The 16,587-nt window shown below is 44.3% G+C and overlaps 1 protein-coding gene across 1 annotated transcript in view; it reads left to right on the top strand.

Annotated features, from left to right (window-relative positions):
• WDR19 (WD repeat domain 19) overlaps positions 1-16,587 on the top strand; it is a 70,780-nt gene that overhangs the window by 13,087 nt on the left and 41,106 nt on the right. Inside the window, exons 5-13 of the mRNA XM_040418970.1 lie at positions 4,237-4,352; positions 4,630-4,745; positions 7,237-7,317; positions 8,523-8,635; positions 10,267-10,440; positions 10,616-10,686; positions 11,661-11,833; positions 12,202-12,316; positions 14,019-14,125. Coding sequence (XP_040274904.1) covers positions 4,237-4,352; positions 4,630-4,745; positions 7,237-7,317; positions 8,523-8,635; positions 10,267-10,440; positions 10,616-10,686; positions 11,661-11,833; positions 12,202-12,316; positions 14,019-14,125 — 1,066 coding nt within the window. The remainder of the gene's footprint in view (positions 1-4,236; positions 4,353-4,629; positions 4,746-7,236; positions 7,318-8,522; positions 8,636-10,266; positions 10,441-10,615; positions 10,687-11,660; positions 11,834-12,201; positions 12,317-14,018; positions 14,126-16,587) is intronic.

The raw sequence follows: 16,587 nt of genomic DNA, 5'->3' as shown, positions 1-16,587 counted from the left end.
CTCCGCTCAGTGAGCGGACACCTGAACGCTGCTTGCAGCGTTCGGGTGTCCGCCTGGCCGTGCGGAGGCGAGCGGATCCGTCCAGACTTACAATGTAAGTCAATGGGGACGGATCCGTTTGAAGATGACACTATATGGCTCAATTTTCAAACGGATCCGTCCCCCATTGACTTTCAATGTAAAGTCAAAACTGATCCGTTTGCATTATCATGAACAAAAAAAAATAAATTTTTTTTTTTTTTTTTTTTTGTTCATGGTTATGCAAACGGATCCGTTCTGAACGGATGCAAGCGTTTGCATTATAGGAGCGGATCCGTCTGTGCAGACACCAGACGGATCCGCTCCTAACGCAAGTGTGAAAGTAGCCTAAGGCAGCGGACTTGGTTGACCGGGGAGATTGTGCAGCCATTGATCGTGATAGATAGGTCTGTTGGGGGGTTGAGCAAGATGGGGGGAAAGATTATGAATTCTGTCTTATCCATGTTAAGTTTTAGAAAGCGAAAGGCGAAGAAGGATGATATAGAAGATAGACATTGTGGGATTCTTGATAGTAAGGTGGTGATGTTTGGACCAGAGAGGTAGATTTGTGTGTCGTCAGCGTAGGAGTGATACTGAAAGCCATGGGACTCTATGAGCTGTCACAGGCCAAAAGTGTAGATAGAGAAGAGCCTTGCGGGACACCAACAGAGAGGAAATGAGACGAGGAGGTGGAGTGGGAGACACTAAACGTCCGGTCTGTGAGGTATGATGTGATCCAGGAGAGGGTATAAGAGAGAGAGAGAGAGTGTGAGGGTCAGACGGATCTATTGGAAGGGATTCCACTAGATCTGAAAGACTAGAGGCGCCTCGGGTTTATAGGAGTGGGGTGAAAAGAAGGTAGAGTACTAGATACTAGAGGCTGCTCCGGGTTTAGTCAGGTCGACAAGGGTGTCTGCCTGTAAAGGATATGGTAGTGTGCCAAAATAGGGGGACTGGTGGGTGGAGATACCCTCCAGGTTTCACCTATTTTTGAATAAACCCTTTTGGGCGCCAGTAGTGGTTGATCGAAGAAGGTGGGTTAGTGTTGAGCAACTTAGGTGTGTAATAGGTTTTGTATCAGCATTTCATTTGTAAAAAAGTGAAAGTGTATAGAGATATCAATGTGTAGGATAAAAATGTATATATGTTTACATGTATATAAAAAATCTACATAAAAGATCAAAAAATTGTATATAAATTCTGCAAAAAGGATTAAAAGATTGTACACATAGGTAGGATCACTGCATGCCGTCTCGAGTGCCTAAGAGACCGTGTTCTGCAGTATCGTACACGATATAGTTTGGTACAGTTAGGCAAATCAATAGGTAAAAAATCTGTTTAAAAGGATACTATTACACATATTAAAATAATGTGGTATCGTGGGTTCATTTACTCACTTCACGAGGGGGGCGGTTTACCAGGATAAGCATAATACACCTGTAAACCGAGTACCCCCCCAGCCTGGATCGCTTCTAGAGTATTAACGGATGAAGGCAGCCAATCACACGGGTGCTTCTCTTCAAAGGTCTTTATTGCATGTACATATAAATCCGGCTCAACGCGTTTCGGGACAGGCACGTCCCTTCATCAGCAGCAATCTCTATACACTTTCACTTTTTTACAAATGAAATGCTGATACAAAACCTATTACACACCTAAGTTGCTTAACACTAACCCACCTTCTTCCATCAACCACTACTGGCGCCCAAAAGGGTTTATTCAAAAATAAGTGAGACCTGGAGGGTATCTCCACCCACCAGTCCCCCTATTTTGGCATATTACCATATCCAGGAGAGGGCCAGGTCAGTGATGCCAAGAGATGAGAGAGTTTGCAACAGAAGGGAGTGGTCAACAGTGTCGAAGGCAGAGGACAGGTCAAGGAGAAGGAGGACAGAGTATTGTTTCTTGGTTTTAGCTGTCAGTAGGTCATTAGTGACTTTGGTAAGGGCAGTCTCAGTCGAGTGGTGGGGTCAGAAGCCAGATTGTAGGCGGTCAAAGAGGGAGCAGGAGGAGAGGTGAGAGGACAGTTCAGAATGGACATGTTGTTCAAGTAGCTTTGAGGCATACAGAAGAAGTGATATGGGGAGATAACTGGACAAAGAAGATGGGTCAAGGCTTTTTGAGGATGGGTGTAATGGTAGCATGTTTAAAAGCAGAGGGGAAGACACCAGAGGTTAGTGATAGGTTGAAGAGATGAGTTAAGGCTGGGATAAACACTGTGGTGAGGTTAGGGATGAGGTGGGATGGGATTGGGTCAAGTGCACAGGTGGTGAGATGAGATCTGGAGAGTAGAGTGGAGAGTTTTTCTTCTGTAATGGTGGAGGAGCGGGTTTTGGGAGAAGAGGACTGAGCAGTTGTGTAGAGGGTCTGTGGGGACTGTGTAGTGAAGCTTTCTCTGATGTTGACTATCTTTTGTTTGAAATATTTGGCAAAGTCCTCAGCTGAGAAGAGAGGAGAGGGTGGGGGGCGCTGGGGGACGGAGAAGGGAGTTAAAAGTGCTAAAAAGTTGTTTAGGGCTGTGGGCCAGGGAAGATATGAGAGATGAGAAGTAGGCCTGCTTTGCATCAGCGAGTGAGGATTTGAATATGAGGAGGGATTGCTTGTATGTGGTGAAGTGATCCTTAGAGTGGGATTTCTTCCATCGCCGCTCAGCAGCCCTGGAAGCTTGTCTGAGTTTTTTGGTCAGGTTGGTGTTCATAAGGTGCCTTAAAGGGTTTCTATCACTTTGTTTCACCTATTTAGCTTTCAGACACTAGCGATCCGCTAGTGTCTGCTTTATCTAACCATCCTAATATAAGAGCTTATTGTCCTGCCGTTTAGCTAAAAAAATAACTTATATAGATATGCAAATGAGCCTCTAGGTGCTATGGGGGCGTGATTAGCACCTAGAGGCTCCGTCTACCTTAACAAACTGCCGCCGCCCAGCGCGTCCCTCCAGCCCGCCCATCTCCAGCTGAAGCGATCCTCTCCGTGCGCGTCTCTGTTCTGCGCATGCGCAGTGAATGTCTGATCGCTTCCCTGCTCAGACGTCTCCACTGCGCCTGTTCCTCGGAGCACTATGACGTCATCGGCGCAGGCGCAGTGGAGATGTCTGAGCAGGGAAGCGATCAGACATTCACTGCGCATGCGCCGAATACGAGGAGCATCGCATTCCGGAGGAGATGGGCGGGCTGGAGGGACGCGCTGGGCGGCGGCAGTTTGTTAAGGTAGACGGAGCCTCTAGGTGCTAATCACGCCCCCATAGCACCTAGAGGCTCATTTGCATATCTATATAAGTTATTTTTTTAGCTAAACGGCAGGACAATAAGCTCTTATATTAGGATGGTTAGATAAAGCAGACACTAGCGGATCGCTAGTGTCTGAAAGCTAAATAGGTGAAACGAAGTGATAGAAACCCTTTAATGTGCGTGGGGTGTGCCAGCTGTCCCCCAGTAGTAGATGTCAGGGAAAAGAAGGAATCAGACAGATTAAAAGGAAAACGTATCCATAGTTCTGTTGTTTCTGCACCACGGCCCCAATCCCATCCACTTCCAGTCCATGCTGGAGCAGTAGTGGCTTGGTCCCATGACTTCTGCAGCCAGTCACTGGCCTCAGGGATGTGCCATTCTAGCGCATGTGATCACAGAGCCCAGGAGATTGTCCACAGCAGTCAGAAGATAAAGGAGACGGGCAACCGAAGTGGCTAGAAATGGGTTTGCAGCAGCAACAACCACTTTAAAGAATTGTAAATGCAGATCTGGACTGCTTTAAGATAATTAAAGGTAATTCCAGCATTTTATTATTATTGGCCTATCCAATAGGCGGGAACTGACACCTGGCACCCCTGCTAATCTGCCATTTCAGGGTGGTGCCAGAAGACGGCACCAGAACTACACAGCTCTGTTGATTGTGTAGTGTTTGGATCTGGAAACTGCAGCGCTGCGTCCATTGGAGGTAAAAGGAGCAGCTCCGTCCACTGCACAATCGACAGAGCTATGTACTTTGGGTGCTAGATCTATCTATCTATCTATCTATCTATCTATCTATCTATCTATCTATCTATCTATCCCTCTAATGTATATCTCATCTATATCTGTCTATTATTGATCTGTTTCACACTAGGCCATTAATGTAGGTTATGACAGTGTAACAGTACTAGTGTGGTATACACATGCTGAGTATCTTTTTATTCCACAGTCACTACATTTTTAATTAATAAGTTATTTTTTTATATGTTAGAGACCAAATGTCTTTCCTGCTCTGGTCAAAAACGAGTTCATTACTAGCTGTGGGGACATCGAAAGGAAACCTGCTGGTTTATAATCTGCAAACATCTAGGAAAGTTCCAGTTCTGGGTAAGTTGTATGTCTGTCGAAAGATTATCCCATATATAACTGTTGTGTGTAATGTATACAGACTGCGGTCTAGATGTAATCCTACAAATTGATGGAATTTTCATCTCTGCAGTTTAACATCATGTAAGAAAATAGTATTTTGGAGAACCTCACTGCTGATATATATTACCATTATGTCATTGTATATGTCGTATCATCAGAAGACTTTGGGGATCAAGTAGAAGGAAATTGTGAATAACATGTGTAAGCAGTAAACCTGTAATGTGCATTTCTGCAGGTAAACACACCAGACGCATCACTTGTGGCTGCTGGAGCTCTCAGAATTTGCTGGCTCTAGGAGGTGAAGATAAAATGATTACCATCAGTAATCAGGAAGGGGACACAATCCGACAGGTACATCATAATATCCTAAATACATTCCTATCAACTACATCCTAATTCATACTGTGGTTAAACACACTAGATAATTGTCAAAGCATGGGAGACCTATCCGAATATACATAGTATCAGTGGTGGTTGTCACACTGATGGGGGAAGGGGGGGGGGGGGTACCAGATAACACACAGAAGGAAATATACAGGAGTCTAGGCCTCAAAGCTAAGAGAGAGGGATGGTGACCTCCTAGGAATCCCTAGACCTCTCCCTGACTCCTGCCAGTATGAGTAGACCCTGAAGGTGGAAATACTCATACAGCGGAACCTTAGCCCTGGGGACCCTGGAAATCCCTAGGAGTGGTGGTGGCAGGGAATGAGACTACTGGTTCCTTCCCCAATGAAGGAACCAGCGTCTCCCTGCGGCCTAGAAAGCAACAAACACAAGCTAACAACAAAATGCACTTAGCTTAAAGTAGAGTGGAGGAGCAAGAGATCCAAAGGAACAAAACACCAGCTCAACCAACTCCAGCAGGAAATATCAACTGCATGGTAAGCAGTGTGAGTCAGAACTAATTAGAGCCTCAGTAATGACCACAAACTGCACCTGACAAGAGATGTGGTCATTACCAAACAACAACACTGCAAGGAGAAAAGAGAGAGACTGTCAGATACCCTCATGTGCCTCCAGTCTCTCAGATCTTCTCACCTCTGTCATGGGAGGGACCATGACAGTGGTACAGATGATGAGACCTTCACCAACCACTAGAGCTAAAAGACGGAGGTGCTTTTCCCTACAAAACAATGCTATATCACAATGTATATGTTGCTATTATAGTCTATAGATGACATATTCTTTAAACAGATACCTAACAGTGGTGGCTATAATGGCATCCGTTTAAAATATATATCGTGAAAAGCTCATCACATACACGCTACTCACAAAAAGTTAGGGATATTTGTCTTTCGAGTGAAATTTATGGTAAACATAAAATGTTCACTCTACAGTGATATTATATCACGAAAATCGGGCTTTTAAGTAGAAGCAGCAATGGTGATTTCCTCATCTCAGACAATTTATTGAAACAAAAGCCAACACCAGTGGTGGGTATACCCCCACAAAATGTCTCAATAACTTCTCATGTGGCCTTGAGCATCAATTACAGCTTGACAACGACATCTCATGCTGTTCACAAGTGACTTATTGTCTGCTGAGGCATGACATCCCACTCTTCTTAAAGGGCGGCCCTCAGGTCATTGAGGTTCTGGGGTACAGCGTTACGAGCCTCTTCACGGCGACTCAGCTGATCCCATAGGTTTTCAATTGGATTCAGATCTGGAGAAAGTGCAGGCCACTCCTTTATAGGTACCCCAGTCTCCAGCAGCCATTCCCTGAAGAAGAAGAAGCATTGTCGTCCATGAAGAAGAAATTAGGCAAGGTACAATGACTGGATTAATGATGTTATTCAAGTAGTATGGGCTTGTCACTGTACCTTTCACAAAGTGTAGAACAGTTCTGTATTGACTAGACACACCTGCCCACACTGTAACACCACCACCACCACCACCACCACCAAAGGCTCGTCTGGTGATAACAGTTAGCGCTCTCCTGGATGTCTCCAACATCCACATTTCTGCTCAATGTGAATCGACTTTCATCAGTGAACAGCACTGAGGCCCACTGGTCCCTCGTCCAGCGTAGATCCTCCCTGGCCCATGCAAGACGATGACGCCTGTGGTCAGGTACCCTAGCACGTTGTCTACCATGCGGACCACGCTGTAAACGGTTTCTAATGGTATGACGTGACACTTGGGTGCCTCTCATCTCCATTAAATGTGCCTGGAGTTGTGTGGCATTCATCATCAGGTTTCGCAGGGCATTGTTCACAATGAAGCGGACATCAGTGTGGAATGTGGCCAAAGGACGTCCACTTCTATGGCTTTCTGTGACTCTTCCAGTCTCTCTGTATGTCTGATACAACTGCTGATGACAATCTGTGACACTTTAAGCTCAGTGGACACTTCCATCTGAGAACATCCTGCTTGAAGCGTCGCTATTGTGAGGTACTGTTGATGAATTGTTAGGTGTCGTCTTGGTCTCATGATGTCAAAATGTGAACAGCATGATGAGGAGGACTGTTCAAATACCAATTCTAATTGAACCAGGAAATTTATTGGGAGATTCATGGATCAAACGCCTGTTTTGAATTTTGCCGTTAGCTCCTTGTTAGAGAACAGCAAGTTGTGCTAAAAGTACTGAAACATTGAACAGGTGGACATATGCATTCAAAAGTTTAGAGAAGCTCACCTGTAAAAGTTAGAGAGCATTTTAGGTTCATCCTGAAACTTCACCCACAAGCCAAATATCCCAAACTTTTTATAAGTAGTGCATATACTTCCATTCACACAACCAGTAAATCGTGTGGCCTAATCCAACATGAAAATGGGCTTGCTTGTGCCATATGTGTTCTAATTGAAATATATGTGTAACTTTTTGTTTGTTTGTTGTGCAGACCTCTGTGCGGATGGAACCGAGTGACATTCAGTTCTCAGTGATGAAGACAGATGAGCGGGCGTCCCCAGGAGAAAGCACTGTAATATCCAGCTGTCCTACTTCCATTTAGCTCTTCTTTAATTAGATATCATTTTCAGTTTTATATGTAAGGCTGGGTTCACATCACCTTTTTGTCTTACGTTCAACGTATACAAAAACATAAATTAAATGGGTGCATCAGTCACATCCGTCACCATAGAGTTCCACTGGCCCATGTGAAAAGCCCTTAACACAACCACCAATCGGCTTCTTATATATCGTTGATCAGCTCTTGTTCCTGGCTGAAATTGGCCCATGTAAAAGGATCCTTAGGTAACAACTGATCTCCTCAAAAATGGTTTGAAGCAACTTAGAACCAAGTGCATGCTGCTCCTAATACCGCTGACACAGATCTGAGACTTGTGGTTTAGTTGCTTGTTTTTAGTTGCAGTTTCCTTGCTCTCCGCCGTGCAGGTATGATGGGGGTTATTGACCTCTCCTTCAGACACATTTTCCTGGAGATTATATAGCAGGGATCGCCCCATATAGTGGAACCATACAATCAATCAGCGTATTGTGTTGAGTATACTGATATATAAACGGAATATTTCTGAGATAAACATAGCCTACAAGTAATACAGCCTTAAAGGGCATCTGTCAGCAGACTTGTACCTAGGACACTGGCTGACCTGTTACATGAGCACTTGGCGGCTGAAGGCATCTGTGTTGGTCCCATGTTCATATGTGTCCACATTGCTGAGAAAAATGAAGTTCTGTACATATGCAGAATGAGCCTCTAGGAGCAACGGGGGCGTTGCCATTACACCTAGAGGCTCTGCCCTCTCTACAACTCTCGCTCCTTCTGCACTTTGATTGACAGAGCCAGGTTGGTGTGATCCATATACACTGCCTGGCCCTGTCCATCAAAGTGCAGAAGGAGCGAGAGTTGTAGAGAGGGCAGAGCCTCTAGGTGTAATGGTAACGCCCCCGTTGCTCCTAGAGGCTCATTTTCATATAGTAAAACATAATTTTTCTCAGCAATGCGGGCACATATGAACATGGGACCAACACAGATGTCTTCAGCTGCCAAGTGTACATGTAACAGGTCAGCCAGTGTCCTAGGTACAAATCTCCTAATAATGTCCTTTAACTTGATCCCAGTAATTCATACATTTTATTCTTTGCTTTAACTTTGTATGAAATATGTTTTATATCTCTCATTGTCTGTCCATACCCTGTACACATTATGTACTGTTCCTTCTTTAGGTAAGTGTTGTCGTAGGAAAGAAAACCTTGTTCCTATTCAACCTGAATGATCCGGATAACCCAATAGAACTGGCCTTCCAGCAGCGCTACGGCTCCATTGTGTCCCATCGATGGTAAGAGAATTAGTCCAGCACACCCGCTTCACAGAACCTGCCAGATATAGAGCTAATCCGGACCGGAAATGTGCCAATGTGAATACGCGCGGATTTAATGCCCATATTAGGTCTCAATAAATGTCCAAAACGATATTGTGCTTTAGGAACGTAAACTAAATAATTGGGTTCAGTGGACACTATGGCTGGTTCTCGTCTCTGTCGCACATGCTATCAATAATAAAACGCAAATAGTGCTGCATGCTGCAAGAGGCAGGACGTCTGAACAGATACCCAATGGACTCCATTATAGTAATAATTACATTATTATGTGCCAGATCCAGCACATATAACGGAGCAGAACAACGGTAATCAGGGAGAAGATTTATCAGGACTACTGCAAGTAGAATTCTCCATCTCCAGTCATCTGATTTTCTGCTATGGATAATAAGCCAGTAGTTTTAATAAGGTTCTCTTCACAAGGCTCCATCAGAGATTCCATCAGATTCGATGGAACAATGCACCGCATGCATCTCACCCAGCACCTCCAGCGATCTACTGTTTTGGGCAGCCGCCCGTGCCAGAAGCTAAACAGTGGATGGAGCTGGGAGCAGAAGGGTCTAACCACTGTGTAGTGGCCGGGCCAACAAACCCCCACTGATCTGTTATTAATGACCTAGGATAGGTCATCAATATAACAAATCTGGAATACCCCTTTAATTTCCCCAAATGTTTTTGGTTATCATCTCTTTCTGCTTGCTTATGGTTTATAGACTACAGTAAATCTGGAAGTGATCCATATGCTCAGCCTGTATTTTAGGCCTCATGCACACGACCATGTGCCGGCCCGACCGTGTGCCCGCCGTCTGCGGACTAGGACCCCTTCACCCATCCGGTAGTCCACACCGCTAAAAAGTAGTGCATACACTACTTTTTTGCAGTGCACATGCTTCTGTGGGTTTCCGATCCTCGCCTCCGTTCCGCACTGCACCATATCTCCCGGATTGTGGACCCATTCAAATGAGTGAATCCGCATCCGTAATATGGTGCGCACGCGGCCGCTGCCCGTATATATTGCGGACCTGGTCCAGGAAGCATATTTTTGATAAACTTTTTAAAAACTAAATCATTTTATCATGGGCTGTGACCATGAGCAGTCATCATCAAGTTCTGGCTGGTGAAGATCCAGTGGTAAAAGAAGCTCTAGTGTAGAAATCATTAAGACAGGCAGACTATGGATGTAATTGAAGGCCACATATTGACATGAGAGGTCAGTTGGACACAATCAGGACATGTTTGCCTTTAGATGCAAATGTTTTCATTCATTGACAGTATGCAGAGATCTTGAAAATAGTCAGGAATTGAAACACAAAGAATATTAGAGACTTCTATAACTCTTGATTTTACAGTGAATACACTTTATATACAAAATACCAGAAAACTGCTTTAACAGCAGGATGGGTCCTAGTTGTACTGGTGTCGGCAGCATAGACACACGTACGTGTGTTACGTGATTTCAGTGTCAGGTGGAAAGGCTTATTCTTTGACTCGATGGTTTATTTCCATGTTCAGACCAAAGTTAAGGGCAAATATCATAAACGACTACTCCTATCATCTCTCGCCCTCATGTTGTGCACACCCCTTGTGGACAGGTACGGCGATGGATACGTCATGATTGGCTTCTCTCTTGGATTCTTTGTGGTGATTTCCACACACATGAGTGAGATTGGTCAGGAGCTCTTCCAGGCCAGTAACCACAAGGACAACCTGACCAGCATCGCTATTTCACAGTCACTGAACAAAGCCGCGTCCTGTGGAGACAACAGGTGAGAGACCTGGTTTACTGCGCACTTATTTTGGGTGAAAATATATTTAATATTCTATGTACATAAGCCTTCACAATTATTGCATTCATCTAACCCCCCCCATCACATAGTGCCTGCCATCAATTATGGTATTGCTGGACCTGTTCTTTCTGTTAATGGCCATATTGTATTGCAGCATAAAAATCCATGATCTGACAGAGCTGAAAGAAATGTACGCCATCATTACCCTGGATGATGAAACTAAAGGTATCTGACGTGCTTTTATAAGATATTGTATATAATAAGACAAGTTGATGACCTATATAGAAGTTATAGTCCAACCTCTTTTGGACTGCCCATAGACTTTATACGTTATGTCTGGGCAGTCTACATTTATATCAGGATTGTGCTTCCCCTGTGTACATCTGTTACTGATTGACAACTCTCTCTTTATACACACTTACACAAGGAATGCTATCCATCACTGATACCACCTCCCCTGTGTACAACTATCAGTGACTGACAGCTATCTCTGTATACACACTTACACAGAGAATTATATCAATTACTGCTAACACCTCCTCTGTATACAACTATCAGTGACTGACAGCTATCTCTGTATACACACTTACACAGAGAATACTATCCATCACTGATACCACCTCCCCTGTGTACAACTATCAGTGACTGACAGCTATCTCTGTATATACACTTACACAAACAATGCTATCAATCACTGATAACATATCCACTGTGTACAACTATTAGTGACTGAAAGCTATCTCTGTATACACACTTACACAGAGAATACTATCCATCACTGATACCACCTCCCCTGTGTACAACTATCAGTGACTGACAGCTATCTCTGTAAACACACTTACACAAAGAATGCTATCACTTACTGATAACACCTCTCCTGTGTACAACTATTAGTGACTGACATCTATCTCTGTATATACACTTACACAAACAATGCTATCAATCACTGATAACATATCCACTGTGTACAACTATTAGTGACTGACAGCTATATATGTATAAACATTTACCTCACCTCCCCCCGCGTACATTTATCAGTGACTAACAGCTATCTCTGTATACACACTTACACAGAAAATACTATCAATCACTGATAACACCTCCTTTATGTACAACTATCAGTGACTGACAGCTATCTCTGTATACACACTTACACAGTCATATATTCCTTGAATGTTTCTAAACATTTTTCCTTCTAGGACTAGATAAACTTTCCTGGACAGACGATGGTCAGTTATTGGCTGTATCCACACAGAGAGGTTCCCTCAATGTCTTCTTAACAAAACTTCCTATACTTGGAGATACTAGTGGTACAAAGATTGCATATCTCACGTCCCTGCTGGAGGTCACAGTGTGCAATCCCGTGGAAGGGGTAACTGCATTCTTTTTTACCTTCTTTATATTGTCTATTGATATCCACATCACATGTCAATTTCCATTCTGATTTTTAAAGCGGCTTATGGACTACATTTTGTTAAATCTCCTCCACTTTCCCTTGATACTCTAAAATTCTGCAGATTTTCCACCTTCAATTGGGTGGTGGAAAAGTCGCAGCATATACAACCCGTGCGGACATACCCTGATGGTCATTGTGGCATTTTTGCTGCACTTGGCTGCTTACAGCAGCTTACCGAATGCAACAAAAATGCACATTATTTACCCCACTGGAAAAAAATCTTATTTGCAGTGACTTTTGTTCATGTTGTGACTCCTAACCTTCTTTTTTTGCTTGTTATTTAGGAACTGCCAATCACAGTTTCGGTTGAAGTGGAGCCCAATTTTGTGGCTGTTGGGCCGTATCATGTTGCTGTGGGAATGAACAATCGTGCCTGGTTCTATGCTCTGACAGAGAACGGTGAGCGTCATAATGACCATTATTAATCAAACAGGGGTCTTCCTCCCCTCTTTTGTAGAGAGACATTAATCCGTATAGAATTTTGAACCTATTTAGATGAAGCTGAACATTTCAGCAGATATATCAACACTGCCTTAAAGAAAAACTGTCCGACTGCTTAGACCCCCACCCATCTCAAGAACAGGGGTCCTGTTCCCTCGTTGTGATGCAGCTGCAGATCGTGCATGTGCACTGCCGCTCCTTTCATTCTTTATGGCAGCGCCGGAGATAGCTGAGCGCTGTACTTGGATATCTCTGGAGTTCCCATAGAGTATGAATGAAGCGGCAGTGTGCATGGACGACCTGCTGCTCAATCAGAGTGGTGGAACAGGACCCCCGTTGTTGGGATCAGACCCCTAACGATCAGCTAGTTATCCCCTATCCTGTGGATAGGAGTAATTTATAAACTTGTCACAACCGCTTAATAAAAGTGCAGGGGTGAGAGGAGCATTTTGAAGCATTCTCTCTACTGGTCATGCAGCCCGATTCCTGGTCTGGTGAGCAGGCTGCCCCTGAAGCAGCAGCATCTTCCCTGCTTGTTAGAGGAGTCTCCTATTCTGACAAGCAGAGAAGAATCAGATAAAGTAACTGGAGGACTATATTTATAGCAGCATTGGGGAAGAACACGAATATGGGCACATGTGGGTTTAGTAGTACAGACCTGGACTGAAAGTGCTGCAAGTGTGGTGCTGCTCTCACGCTACAGGCTCATTACAGGAAGATAACCAAAAAATCTAGGTCTTTTTTTTTCTCGATTGTGTCATTGGGGACACAAGAGACCGTGGGTATAACTGCTGCCATTAAGAGGCAATGAAGAAAAAGTGTTAGCTCCTCTCACCAGCTATACCCCTCCTAAAACACTGAGCTAATCAGTTTTGGCCTAGTGTCCTAGGAGGCAGACCTTCCTGCTCTGCTGGCCCCTTCTGCCCTTTTGTTATTTTATTATTGTATTTTTCTTGTAGGGGGGAAACAGGGTTCTCCTCGCCTCCATGTTTACCATGTGGGGAGGATGAACAGTGTTGGGTGGGGGACAAAGCAAAGAGGACGAAGACGAGGTGGGATTTTGGACCTTATGTTGAGATTACTGGCCTTAGGAGTGCTTCTCTCCTGCCAACGCTTCTGCTGCTAAGTTTTTTTTCTCATTTGCCTATCCTACTCTTTTCCATAGATAAGCAACATTTTTCTCAGCCCAAATCCCGGCACTCGTGCCGGAAACAAGCCGGATTCCCCAGGGTCCCATTATATTCTACTTGCTCCGGCGGGGACAGGTACTATCCAGGTTTGGTGGATGCAATGAACTCGTGCAGGCTGTTCCTCTGCCAGAAGATTTTAGCACTCGTGAGAAACTAGCCTAACGCATAGCGGGAGAACCCCTTTACTGGGAAAATAGTTTTTTTCTTCCTGTGTTACAATAAGGCTGCCCACACATGTAGCTTTTTCTTCCAGGTGACCGAGAACCACGTGTTCGCTTTTACAGCAGATTGCAGTGTTAGGCGCCTTGTACTGTGTGCATTCAATGCGCTTCACCCAAAATCCACATCACAAAACGGAGGCAATGTTGTTGTAAAACCGGTGTGAGCAATGGGCTGTCTGGCTGTAGGCTGCATTATATGAAACGCTACTTGTTCAGGAACCCTAAAGTTTACATTATTTTTCCATGCAGGTGTGGAGAGGCTGAAGGATATGGAATACCTGGGTACAGTCGCCAGTATGTGCCTAAATTCTGACTATGCAGCTGCTCTGTTTGAGGGAAAAGTGCAGTTGCATATGGTAAGTATCCCATCCCACTAAATATCTATCTTTAGGAGCATTTGTATCCTGTAAGCTGAAATAACAGCGTATGGGACATGTGTCATTGGGGGACAGGCGACACTAAGTGGAAAAAAAGTGTTAGGCTGGGTTCACACGGGCGTTGTGGGAAAATGTGCGGGTGTGTTGTGGGAACACCCGCGATTTTTCCGTGCGAGTGCAAAACATTGTAATGCGCTTTGCACTTGCGTGAGAAAAATCGCCATGTTTGGTACCCAAACCCGAACTTCTTCACAGAAGTTCGGGCTTGGGATCGGTGTTCTGTAGATTGTATTATTTTCCCTTATAACATGGTTATAAGGTAAAATAATAGCATTCTGAATACAGAATGCATAGTAAAACAGCGCTGGAGGGGTTAAAAAAAAAATGTAACTCACCTTAGTCCACTTGATCGCGCTGCCCCGCTTCTCGTCTGTCTCCTTTGTTGAACAGGACCTGTGGTGAGCATTAATTACAGGAACAGGACCTTTGATGACGTCACTCCGGTCATCACATGATCCATCACCATGGTAAAAGATCATGTGACGTACCATGTGATGACCGGAGTGACGTCATCAAAGGTCCTGTTCCTGTAATTAATGCTCACCACAGGTCCTGTTCAACAATGGAGACAGACGAGAAGCCGGGCTACGCGATCAAGTGGACTAAGGTGAGTTAAATTATTTTATTTTTTAAACCTCTCCAGCGCTGTTTTACAATGCATTCTGTATTCAGAATGCTATTATTTTCCCTTATAACCATGTTATAAGGGAAAATAATAATGATCGGGTCTCCATCCCGATCGTCTCCTAGCAACCGTGCGTGAAAATCGCACCGCATCCGCACTTGCTTGCGGATGCGATTTTCACGCAACCCCATTCACTTCTATGGGGCCTGCGTTGCGTGAAAAACGCAGAATATAGAGCATGCTGCGATTTTCACGCAACGCACAAGTGATGCGTGAAAATCACCGCTCATGTGAACAGCCCCATAGAAATGAATGGGTCCGGATTCAGTGCGGGTGCAATGCGTTCACCTCACGCATCGCATCCGCGCGGAATACTCGCCCGTGTGAAAGGGGCCTTAGACATCTTTCATACTGATTAGGAGGAACTGATTATCAGCAGCACATCCTTCTGTATAATCAGGGATGTGCTGCCGATAATGAGTAGAACAGAATGATGGAGGAATGACCACGGTACCGATCATTCCTCCCATATTCAGTTTGCATTGGCATGTGTAATGAGGCCAGCATAAAGGAACACCGATGGATATGCTACCATCCATCAGGGCTCGCGCTGCCCAAATATCAGGCAGTGTAATAGGGTCTTGTCCGTACATTAGCACATTGGTGAAACAGGTTTTGTCCTGGATGAATGGATTACTGAGGCCACACAGTAAGTACCGTAAGTTTCTGGAAATATGTCCCATTATCCTCGTGTGGTTTAGATAGCACAAACTGTCAGGCTTTAGACTAAATAAAAGGCCTAATTTATGCGTCTTGACTTAGATATTTGTCTGCTGCAGTAGGTTTAGGTCCCCTTCACAAATTAATTCGCTTTGGCTCTTTTATTTTTTTGTAAAAACGCATGTGGTTTTTGAAAAAGCACAATAAGCAAAAAAAAAATCACGTGTGTTCTGCATTTCAAAAAATGAAAAAAAGCATTGAAAAACATAAAATGGCAAAAATGCCATTAAAAAACCAGTGTAAATCCAGCCTTGTATCATATTATAGTGTATGAGGCAGCCTAACGTTTCTGCTGGGGGAAATAAGGATCAAGCTGGCTGGATTTCGAGCAGGGGGCTGGATTTCCCAGTGTGCCAATGCCCAGGAAGTTCCCCGAGCCCTCCTGTCTCCTGCTGGCTGGGCAATGCTGAGAGCGTCAGGTACACCTGGCCTTAGATGTCCTCCTGAACTCAACCGTCTCACCATCCTCAGGACAGTCATACAGTTAAATACTGCAGCAGGGGTCGCAGTATTTTGCACTGTGGTATTTGGTTCTACTGGTGCAGCATTTGAGGTATTTGGTTCTACTAAGGAGGTATTTTGTGCGGCGCTGTGGCTTGTTGGCCCGCCTCCTTCTGATGGCCCCACCTACTTGTGTTGCCCCACCTTCTGTCAGTTTGGACCCACCTATAACATGGGGTATTTGTTTTTTCAGGGCCACTTTAAGTTCCCCAAACGCCCCTGACTTTGAGCAGATGTGTGGGACTGGCTTATGTCCTAAACATGACTGCTGGTGGGGAGGCGAATATTGTAGAGTTATTTTATGTCCGGTTTATCTGGCGTCCGGTCACGCGCCATGTCTCTAGCACAGAACTGCATTATGTATAATATACTCCTTCATTCTCCTATACAGGTGAAACTCGAAAAATCTGAATATTGAGCAAAAGTCCATTTATTTCAGTAATGCAGCTTAAAATTTGAATATAGTGAAAAAAGG

The sequence above is a fragment of the Bufo bufo genome, chromosome 2 (genome assembly GCF_905171765.1).
Source record: "Bufo bufo chromosome 2, aBufBuf1.1, whole genome shotgun sequence".
NCBI lineage: Eukaryota > Metazoa > Chordata > Amphibia > Anura > Bufonidae > Bufo > Bufo bufo.
This window is presented reverse-complemented; position numbering and strand designations above follow the sequence as displayed.